The sequence below is a fragment of the Colobus angolensis genome, unplaced genomic scaffold (assembly GCF_000951035.1).
Source record: "Colobus angolensis palliatus isolate OR3802 unplaced genomic scaffold, Cang.pa_1.0 Scaffold259, whole genome shotgun sequence".
NCBI classification, from domain to species: Eukaryota; Metazoa; Chordata; class Mammalia; order Primates; family Cercopithecidae; genus Colobus; species Colobus angolensis.
Window position 1 is genome coordinate 3227603 of NW_012115810.1, and position 12116 is coordinate 3239718.

The 12116-nt window shown below is 36.7% G+C and overlaps 1 protein-coding gene across 4 annotated transcripts in view; it reads right to left on the reverse strand.

Annotated features, from left to right (window-relative positions):
• Positions 1-12116, reverse strand: part of SLC4A10 (solute carrier family 4, sodium bicarbonate transporter, member 10) — a 379697-nt gene that overhangs the window by 87955 nt on the left and 279626 nt on the right. For all 4 annotated transcript variants that reach the window (XM_011947103.1, XM_011947102.1, XM_011947100.1 and 1 more), the window contains one exon: positions 3610-3756. In XM_011947103.1, the coding sequence (XP_011802493.1) occupies positions 3610-3756 (147 nt within the window). The remainder of the gene's footprint in view (positions 1-3609; positions 3757-12116) is intronic.

A 12116-nucleotide genomic window follows, 5' to 3' on the forward strand; every position in this document is an offset into this window, starting at 1 on the left:
GTTTATTGCTTAATATTTTAACAATTTCCCCAGATAAATGGATGGATGCAATAAGACTAAAGTTCAAAGATAAAAGAGAAGCATCTGTTAACAGATGAAGGAACTGTCTTTACAGGTAAATAGGATACATTAATAAAGGGATTTAAGAGTTACCCTCAATACCTACTTCCCAATCACCTAGGAAAACAATTCATAGGTTTCACAAGTCTCAGAAAGCAAGTATTATTATGTAGTCTTCTGGGAGAATACTACTGATTAGATAAATTAACTCTATTTTACAATGACAAAACTAACAGAAGGTGATGTTTGGGGAGCCAAGTAAGGAACATATATTAAGGAAAAGGGAGTCATTAACTCTTAAATGCTGTTCATTGATAGGTTAGATAAAATGCAGGTTGAGAATTGACCATGGGACTTAGCATTGTGGAGATCATTGTTCACGTACATATTTTAGTGAAGTGATAGGGGCAAAAGCCTCTTGGAGGGAGTGTTAAAAGAGAATTGGAGGAGAGTAACTGGAGGCAAGTAGCATAGAGAACTCTTCTGTGGCATTTTGTTGCAAAAGGGAATGAATAAGAGTGGTAGGCTGGGTAGTGGTATCAAGAGAGTTCTTTTATTTAAGATTGGTAAATTTAATAGTATGTTGTATGCTAATAAAAGTGATAAAATACAGGAAAAAGATTTGATGATATAGAAGAGAAAGAGGAGAATTGGTAGAGTTGTGCTCTTGAGTAGATGTGAAGAGATAGGCTCTTTCTAGTGCACAAGTAGAAGGCTGACTTTGGCTAGTTCATCAACAGTAATGAACAGGAAGGCAGAGTATGTGGATGCAGATGCTGGCCGGTGGGTAGGTATGATGGTAGCAATCTATAGGAGTTCTTTTTTGATTGTTTCAAATTTCTTAGGGAAGTAAAAGGCACATATCAGCATATGAGAGTGAGGGTCAGAAAGGATGTGCTGAAGGCTTGAGGACAGAAGAGTAAGTGTGAAATAGTCATCAAGTGAGAATGATTGGACTAGGGAAGTGTAGTATGATGAACCTGCAACACAAAGGGCTCACTTAAGGTATGCGGTCATGAATTTATGTGAGACCAGTCAGTGTAGTTACATGTTTTCCTTCAGCTTCAGCTTCATCAGTGCGGTACAGAGTGAAGTGTTGGATTCTCACAGGGTTATGGTTTTGATAAGCAAGTACATGATATGAGAGAAGAACAAATAAGTTGAGGGTACACAAAAGGGAATGATTTTAATGACTGACGCAAAGTTCTAATGAGTATTTTCACAGTTATCCCTGGAGGTGACAGGTTAATTTTCTCTTAACTGAAAGGAAAAAAAGTATTTAAAATGCTGGGATTTGCACATTTCAAATGAATAAAAAAGATGGAAATTATCCCAATGGTAAAAATATTTGGGCAGGGCGCGGTGGCTCATGCTTGTAATCCCAGCACTTTGGGAGGCTGAGGAAGGCAGATCACTAGGTCAGGAGATCAAGACCATCCTGGCTAACACAGTGAAACCCCGTTCTCTACTAAAAATACAAAAACTTAGCCGGGCGTGGTGGCGGGTGCCTGTAGTCCCAGCTACTCGGAGGCTGAGGCAGGAGAATGGCATGAACCCGGGAGGCGGAGCTTGCAGTGAGCCGAGATCGCTCCACTGCACTCCAGCCTGGGCAATAAAGCAAGACTCCATCTCAAAAAAAAAAAAAAAATTTGAATGACTATGAGGTCAGAATGTTTAATACATATTAACTCATTTCACTCCATCTAATAGAAAACATAGCCTCATGCTATCTATTATTTGATTACAACATACTTTTTTAAAACATGAATGTCGAAAAGAAGCATAAAGCATATCTGAAATTCAAATTTGTTGTATAGAACTATGCTGTCTAATATGATAACCACAAATTGCATATATCTATTTACATTTATGGCAATTAAAATGAAAAATTCTGTTCTTTAGTTACAGTAGCAACATTTCTAATGCTTACTAGTGGCCTGATTACTAGACAGCATAGATATAGAATATTTCCATTATTGCAGAAGACTATTGGACAGTGCTGATATAGAGCATCAACAGAGAAGTTAAAACATTTGTTCAAGGCCATACATATATAGATAATTGCAGAACCCAGATGCCTTAATTCTTAATTCGATATTCTTTTTACGACTGCCTCTCAATACCCAGAATCCAATAATTAATTCTGATTTTAAAGGGTGTCATAAAATCATAAACAATATTGGCCTCCCATCACTCAACTTGCCTCAAAAACATTATTGCTCACAAAGCTGTTTTCCAAAACACTTAACTTCATCTTTAATGTTTCAATAGCTAATTGGTGTTATAGTGAATTTTAAAGCCTCATTCTGAATGTGTTAATATTTTGCTGAATTTCTCCAAATAATATTAATTAAGGAGTTTCTACATATTCAGGAAGCATTATATTGCCTTTTCTAATATCATTAGTATAAAGATGTATTCTACAAGTACAGGAATGAGACAATCTATAACCCCTATAATTAATTATTAGGCAACTGTTTTTATTTTAGTAATAGATCAACTGAAATTGTGGTAGCAGTTACAGAATCACAAAATGGTAAGTTCTGAGAAAAGGAAATAGTCTTTAATAATTATGAAATGACTTCAAAATGAAAATATAAAAATGAGGTATTCATAGAGTTTCTTTAAATTGACAGTGAAATTGAGATACCCTTTTTAAGTACTCATGGTTGAGTGGTACAACTGCTCATTTGCCCACCTCTGGCAAAGCAGGAAAATTTCTAATTCCAGGGCTGGGTCAATTGGACTATCTGTCGCTTCCAATAGGGCAGCAGAGTCAGACCAGGCTGAACTCTGCAGGGCAAAGGCCAAAGGCAAGACTAAATACATAACAACTTGGGAAGGTCGTGGGAGGCAGATTCAGTAGGCATAGAGGTGGCAGTGTGAGGAGTGAGCTTAACAAACATTTGGTCATTATTCTTAATAGTCATGACTGCAATTTAAAAAGTGACCCTAGAAAATAGCAATGCTTTATATTTCTATCTTTCTGGATTGTATGATGGGTAAAATATCCATTACATGTTCATAAGCAAAATTAAAAAACTTTATATCATACATCCACACAAAAGCAATACAAATATAAGAATTACAATTTTAAAATCTTCCCAATATTTACTGTGATTAGCAGTAATAAATATGGAGTTTTCTATATAATATGATTAAGTCATGTCTTTGAATTTTCCTAATGCTTGCCAATTTCAAAGTGATGTATCAAAACATAGAAGGACAGTAATGGGCTTTCTCTCAGGCCATATTTTATATTGTTATTAAAATTTTAATCTTCCTCTTGTATAATACATGTTAAGTAGGGGCTAAAATCTTTCCAGGCATATGGCACTGTTTGATTAGTAGGTTGTCATCAAACTGCCAAGTTTCTCAGTAATGTGTGTTGGAGAGTATTAAGAAATATCTTGTAACTTCATGCTCCTTCTGCCTTCGAGGCTATCATTTAAATCATTTGAATCTTCTTGATGGATTATGCTATTCTGAAACATGCATTTAAAAGACAAAAAATATTCAATTTCAAAGAATGTCTTCAAATATACATACCTGGGAAGGTACATTTTTGGGAGGCTCTATGCGGATGCTTGGGTCCCATTCTCCAGGAGGGAGAACAGTAACCTGATCCAGAAACTCATCAATTCCTGATACCAAGTCATTACGATCTTTAGCTTTATAAGCAACATCATGAAATACCTTTAGAAGAAATAGAAATATTATTTATAGTTTAAAAATAATTATAAAATATTAATGTGTTCAGTGTTTTCAACACAGTGATCTCACATGTGATTATAACAATTTGAAGAAACAGACAGCTCTGACTCTAAAGAAGTTTATAATGTAAAATATTATAATTTATTTTATGGATCCATATAGGTAACTATTTTTCTTATGATGTCAGATGAATGTTGAAATTTCTAGAGGGAAGGAGTAAGGGAAAGGAAAAGGAGGATGAAAGGAAGCTCATTAAACTAGAATTAGGCAAAAGTTATTTATGTGTGGGAAAATCATTCCTGGAGGAAGCCTCTGCTTAAAAATAGAAATAAAAATTTGTAAAATGTGTCGGAAATTTCAGCAGTATTTATACCCTGGCATAAATAAATTAATTTAAAGGGTTAATTTTATTTCAATTTTGAAAATAATACTGAAGTTATAAATTAGTATTTTCTGGATATATAGTCATTCCTCAGTATCTTTGGGGGACTGGTTCCAGGATTCCCTGCAGATACCAAAAATCTATGGATACTTGAGTTCCTTATATAAAATGGAGCAGTATTTGCACATAACCTATGCATATCCTCCTGTATTTAGAGGGTCCCCAACTTTCTATAGTTTCTCTTGCAATCTTTTGACTTTATGATGGTGCAAAAGTGACATGCATTGAGTAGGCTCCTCAACTTTCAATGGGGTTAAGTCTGGATAAATCTATCACAAGTTGAAAACATCATAAATCAAAAACATAGTTTCCACTTATGGTATTTTCAATGGGGGGACATAGCCCCCCATTGAAAGTTGAGAAGCATGTGTACTTTAAATCATTTCTAGATTATTATAATATCTATACAATGTATATGCTATATAAATAGTTGTTATATTGTATAATTTTTATGCATATGGTTTTTATTGTAACATTGCTATTTTTTATTGTCCCCCCTGGAATATTTTTGATTTTTGTTTTTAGAGGCAGGGTCTCACTCTGTCATGCAGGCTGGAATGCAGTGGCATAGTCATACCTTACTGCAGCCTTGAACTCCCAGGCTTAAGCTCCTGCTTAAGCTCCTATCTTCTGAGTAGCTGGGACTACAGATGTGTACCACAAAACCTGGCTAATTTTTTTAAAAAATTATTGTAGAGACAGGGTCTTGCTATGTTGCCTGGGCTGGTCTTGAACTCCTGGTCCCAAACCATCCCCCACCTTGGCCTCCCAAAGTGCTGGGATTATAGGTGTGAGCTACTGCACCCTGACTTTTCAAATATTTTTGATTTGCAGTTAGTTAAGTTCAAGAGCACAGAACATGAAGATACAGAGGGCCAACTACACATTATATCTTCGCAGTACAGAAAGTGTATTTCCACACAAAGTATGAGTTACATTTCATACTTATCCTCTCCACCTCCCCTCCACACACATGTGCTATATTAGTCATTTAAGGTATTCACAGATATTCTAGGTTTTCTTACAGACCACGTGGTAAGATTGTACTTCTTCGCCTTCTTTGATATTTGGATTAGGTATATTCTACTTGGGTGTACATATGTCACTTTTGAATGGAAGTTATGAGTACCAATGTGTGATTTATCACATTGCTTTTTTTCTGGTTTAGTGACTGAGAAAACACAGGTACAGATAGAGCTTCTATAAGTGCAGGAAGCCTAAGTGATTATAATGAGCAGAGTCTCTCTCCTAGATCTGGATGAACATTTAGCATGATAGAAATAAACCCTTATTGTTTTAAGCCATTAATATTTTAGTTGGTGATTCCTGCAGCCTAACCTAATTTATCTTAACATACACAGGAATTATGTACTTAATATAGTAAGTGTGGAAAATAAAAACAAAGATAAAGAGAAAAAATTGATTTACACTGAACATAATATAAATATTTCTGAAAGTTTAAATTTCACTTGGGATGAAATGATACAAGTATTTGAGATTAGGGACTCCTATAGTATTCTTTATGCTGGCCTAAATTACAGTGACCAAATGTCCCAAAATTGCCAGGAAAATCCTGCTTTCAAATATTTTATTCTACTTTCAGACCGTTTGTTTCCATTTCTGGTTTGATACTCAATATAAACTGCTAAGTAATAATGATCATTTTAGAAAGATTTTTCTTGACTTTCCAACTAAGAACACTTCACAAAACATTATTGGTCTGATAAACAGACTTTGCTTAGGATAATACAAAAATATCAAAGATCTATTAATGGTTTAGTTGTATTTTGAGAAGGAGATTTTTCAAATATTAAAAATACAGATTTCCATGCCACAAGCCTCTTCTAAAGATGGTTACATGGCCCTGAGACCTAACTGGAACACTTAAGAATTGCAAAAGTTCTTAGTCCTCAATGAGAGTTTAGCAACTCTACTCTTTTCCTGTTAGTAACAACTCTCTTGAAATCTTTCTCGATTTGATCACATTTAATTAGAAAACTGCTTTGAAAGATCACATGATCCTATACCCTGTTTTACGTAGACGAATATCCAAATTCATCCAGGGCAACAGATTTTCTATTATTTTAAAGCTCCATAAAGGTATAGATGCCATAATTTGTTTAATTTTAAATCATACATAGTACTTACTATTGTTTCCCTATTACCAATGTTAACAATAACCTAATTATTTTACATTCCTCTTCTACCTTTTCTTTGTCTAGCTAACCTAACAGTCTGATTTCAGTTGACCCCCTGACTTCCCTGACCCCCTTCTCAAACAAGATGATATGCTTTGTTAATAATCTTAACATCATCTCCTTCTTGATAGCTTTCACTGTAATTATAATTATTCATTATAATTAATTATTAATTATATAATTAGTTGTTTAATGCCTGTTTTCTCTGATAAAATACAAGCTTTGAACGTTCACTCAGTAAATATTTATCAAACTATTTAAGTGCTAGTGCTAGGCTAGAGCAGTGAACAAAACCAAGAAAAATTCACCCCCTCATGGGGCTTACATTCTAAGGGGAGGGATGAGATGGAAAACAAACAATATAAATGAGTGTATATTTTGGTAGACGATGGAAAGTGTTATGGAGAAAAATGAAGCAGAAAAGGGGAATAAGGGTATGACTGCGGACTGTTGCAATTTTAAGTAAGGTGATTAAGGAAGGTCTTAATGAGTAGACATTTCAGCAAGGACCTGAAGAAGGTAAGGATGCCTGCCCTATCATTATCAGGAACAAGAGCTTTCCAGGCAGACACAATTACCAGTGTGGAGTATGCTTTGAGAAGCGGCAAGAGGGAAAGTAGCAGATGACATCTAAGAGGCAAGGTGGAGGAGGTGGAAGGACATCTTGTAGGACTTTGTAGGTCATCAAAAGAACTTAGACTTTTACTCTGAATGAGCTAGGAAGCCATTAGAAGGTCTTCAGAAGAGGGATTGCTCTAGCTGTTGTGTTGAGAATAGGATGAAGTGGGGTAAGGGCAGAAAAAAAAAAAAAAGAGGCTATTGCGATAATAGAATAATAATGGTGACATGAACCCAGTGATGACAGTGGAAGCCAGGGGGTAACAGTGAAGAAAATGAGAACTACAGTGGTAAGATTCTGGATCTATTGTGAAAGTTAACCCAGGAAGATTTGCTGATAGATTGGATTTGGGATGTGAAAGAACTAAAGCAGTCAAGGATGATTTCAGGGTTGTTCTATGAGGCCAGTGACCATGTCTTTAATTTCTACCACCTTATCTCTAATGTATAGTAGGCAATAAGTATATACTAATCACAAAAAAACATGAAACAAGTACAATTATTATCATTCCCGGTTTAAGGATGAGGAAACTGAGGCAGAGAGAGTTCAGGTTATTTAACTGTCCAAATTCATACCACCAAGAAATGCCTTTCCTTCTTCCCTCCCTGTTTCCATTCCTCTCCTCCTCTTCCTTGCTTCCTTTCATTTGCTTCTTCTTCTAAGATAGGAGATTCTACATCATCTTTGTGAACAGATAGAAATGATATAGGAAGGAGGAAAAAACTTGTGATGAAGAAACCAGAATGAAAAATTAAGGAGAAAAGTTCTCAACAAGGAATTAGGAAGAAATTCCAGCATATGAGGTTTTATTTCATTTTCCTTCAAGCATGTTTTTACAATTCTTGGATTTTCAGATATTTCTGATAGTTCTTTCGGATATTAGAATAAGCTTTTCAAGTTCCTCAGTAAATCTTGTTGGAATTTGGATTGGAACTGCACTGATTTCTCTCTCACCAGCACTGCTTGCCTACACTGTGGCAATCACCTCTGAAGTGGTGTCTCTGCTTTCATCCGTGCTCCTCCATGGTCTATTCTGAACACAGCAGCCAAGTGACAATTTTTCTTTTTTTTTTTTTTGGATGGAGTTTCACTCTTGTTGCCCAGGCTGGAGTGCAGTGGTGCAATTTCGACTCACCACAACCTCCATCTTACAGGTTCAAGTCATTTTCCTGCCTCAGTCTCCTGAGAAACTGGGATTGCAGGCATGTGCCACCATGTCCGGCTAATTTTGTATTTTTAGTAGAGACGGGGTTTCTCCATGTTGGTCAGGCTGGTCTCTAACTCCCGACCTTGGGTGATCTGCCCACCTCAGCCTCCCAAAGTGCTGGGATTACCGGCATGAGCCACCGCGCCCAGCGGACATTGTTAAATGTAAGACAAATCATGTCAACTCTAATAAAAACTTACTGTTTGCTTCCCAACTCACTCAGTGTCCTTTTATGACCTACAAATACCCAGTACAGACTGACCCCCATCCGATAACCTCTCTGACCTCTTCCCCTACTGCTCCCTCCATTTCTCACTTCTGCCCAGCCGTGTTGTCCTCCTTGTTCCTCAGATGTTCCAGGCACACTCCTGTCCCAAAGCCCTTGCCCTTGTTTATCCTTTTGCTTGGAAAGCTCTCCCCTCAGGTAACTACATAGGTCGCTCTCTTTCTTCCTTTAGGATCTTTGCTAAAATATCTCCTCAGTAAAATCTTCTCTGACCACTTTATTTTAACTTGTAACTCTCCCCAGCCCACCTCTACCTCCCTTTTCTGCTTTCACGATTATTTCCTTCACAGCACTTATCACCACAGGCCATATATTTTACTTTTTATATGTTAGTCTGTCTTTTCACTAGACTATTGGTTTAATTTAAAAAAGAACGTTTTTCAGTGCAAAAAGGCTGAAAATTCCAAAAACCAGAATGCCTCTTCTCCTCCAAAGGATCACAACTCCTTGCCAGCAAGGGAACAAAACTGGATGGAGAATGAGTTTGGTGAACTGACAGAAGAAGGCTTCATAAGGTGGTTAATAACAAACTCCTCCAAGCTAAAGGAGCATTTTCTAACCCAAGACAAGGAAGCTAAGAACCTTGAAGAAAGGTTAGAGGAATTGCTAACTAAAATAACCAGCTAGAGAAGAACATAAATGAGCTGATGGAGCTGAAAACCACAACACAAGAACTTTGTGAAGCATACACAAGTATCAATAGCTGAATCAAGCAAGCAGAACAAAGGATATTAGAGAGTGAAGATCTATTTAATAAAATTAAGCATGAAGACAAGATTAGAGAAAAAATAATGAAAAGGAATGAACAATGCCTCCAAGAAATATGGGACCATGTGAAAAGACCAAACCTACATTTGATTGGTGTACCTAAAAGTGGTGGGGAGAATAGGACCAAGTTGGAAAACATTCTTCAAGACATTATCCAGGAGAACTTCCCCAACTGAGCAAGGCAGGCCAATATTCAAATTCAGGAAATACAGAGAACACTACAAAGATACTCCTTGAGAAGAGCAACCCCAAGACACAAAATCATCAGATTCACCAAGGTTGAAAAGAAGGGAAAAATATTAAGGGCAGCCAGAGAGAAAGGTTGGGTTAACAACAAAGGGAAACACATCAGACTAACAGTGGATCTCTCTGAAGAAACCCTACATGACAGAAAAGAGTGGGGGCCAATATTCAACATTCTTAAAGAAAAGAAATTTCAGCCCAGACTTTCATATCCAGCCAAACTAAGTTCATAAGTGAAGGAGAAATAAAATCCTTTACAGACAAGCAAATGCTGAGAGATTTTGTCACCACCAGGCCTGCCTTATAAGAGTTCCTGAAGGAGGTCCTAAATATGGAAAGGAAAAACTGGTACCTTCCACTGAAAAACACAACAAATTGTAAAGACCATTGACACTATGAAAAAACTGTGGGCAATCAATTAATGGGCAAAAAAACCAGCTAGCATCGTAATGACAGGATCAAATTCACATGTAACAATATTAACCTTAAATATAAATGGGCTAAATGCCCCAATTAAAGGACACAGACTGGCAAATTGGATAAAGAGTCAAGACCCATCAGTTTCTGTATTCAGGAGACCCATCTCATGGGCAAAGACACACACAGGCTCAAAATAAAGGGATGGAGGAACATTTACCAAGCAAATGGAAAGCAAAAAACAAGCAGGGGTTGCAATCCTAGTCTCCAATAAAACAGGTTTTAAACTGACAAAGATCAAAAAAGACAAAGAAGGACATTACCCAATGGTAAAGAGATCAATGCAACAAGAGGAACTAACTATTCTAAATATATATGCACCCAATACAGGAGCACCCAGATTCATAAAGCAAGTTCTTAAAGAATTACAAAGAGTAATTCAGACTCCCACACAATAATAGTGGGAGACTTTAACACTCCACTCTCAATATTAGACAGATCAACGAGACAGAAAATCAACAAGGATATTCAGGACTGGAACTCAATTCTGGATCAAGCAGATCTAATAGACATCTACAGAACTCTCCACCCCCAATCAACAGAATATATATTCTTCTTAGCACCACATCACACTTATTCTAAAATTGACCACATAATTGGAAGTAAAACACTCCTCAGCAAACGCAAAAGAACACATATCCTAACAAACAGTCTCTCAGACCACAGTGCAATCAAATTAGAACTCAGGATTAAGAAACTCACTCAAAACCACATAACTACATGGAAACTGAATAACTGGCTCCTGAATGACTACTGGGTAAATAGCGAAATTGAGGCAGAAATAAATAAGTTCTTTGAAATCAATGAGAACAAAGACACAACATACCAGAATCTCTGGGACACAGCTGAAGCAGTGTTTAGAGGGAAATTTATAGCACCAAACGCCCACAGGAGAAAGCAGGAAAGATCTAAAATTGACACCCTAACATCAGAGTTAAAAGAACTAGAGAAGCAAGAGCAAACAAATTCAAAAGCTAGCAGAAGACAAGAAATAACTAAGATCAGAGCAGAGCTAAAGGAGATACAGACACAAAAAACCCTTCAAAATATCAATGATTTCAAGAGCTGGTTTTTTGAAAAGATGAACAAAATAGATAGACTGCCAGCCAGACAATAAAGAAGAAAAGAGAGAAGAATCAAATAGACACAATAAAAATGTGAGATCATCACTGATCCCACAGAAATACAAATTACCATTAGAGAACACTATAAACACCTCTACACAAATAAACTAGAAAATCTAGAAGAAATGGATAAATTCCTGGACACATACACCCTCCCAAGACTAAAGCAGGAAGAAGTTGAATCCCGGAAGAGGCCAATAACAAGTTCTGAAATTGAGGTAGTAATTAATAGCCTACCAACCAAAAAAAACCCAGGACCAGATGGATTCATAGCCGAATTCTACCAGAGGTACAAAGAGGATCTGGTACTATTCCTTCTGAAACTATATCAAACAAGAAAAAGAGGGACTCTTCCCTAACTCATTTCATGAGGCCAGCATCATCCTGATACCAAAATGTGGCAGAAACACAACAAAAAAAGAAAATTTCAGGCCAATATCCCTGATGAACATTGATGCAAAAATCCTCAATAAAATACTGGCAAACCAAATCTGGCAGCACATCAAAAAACTTATCCACCACGATCAAGTCCAGTTCATCCCTGGGATGCAAGGCTGGTTCAACACACAGAAATAAATAAATGTAATCCATCACAAATTGAACCAATGACAAAAACCACATGATTATCCAATAGATGCAGAAAAGACCTTCAATAAAAACCAACACCCTTTCATGCTAAAAACTCTCAATAAACTAGGTATTGATGGAACAGATCTCAAAATAATAAGTTATTTATGAGAAACCCACAGCCAATATCATACTGAATATGCTGGAAGCATTCCCTTTGAAAACCGGCACAAGACAAGGATGCCCTCTCTCACCACTCCTATTCAACATAGTATTGGAAGTTCTGGCCAGGGCAACCAGGCAAGAGAAGGAAATAAAGGGTATTCAAATAGGAAGAGAGGAAGTCAAATTGCCTCTGTTTGCAGATGACATGATTGTATATTTAGAAAACCCCATTGTCTCAGCCCCAAA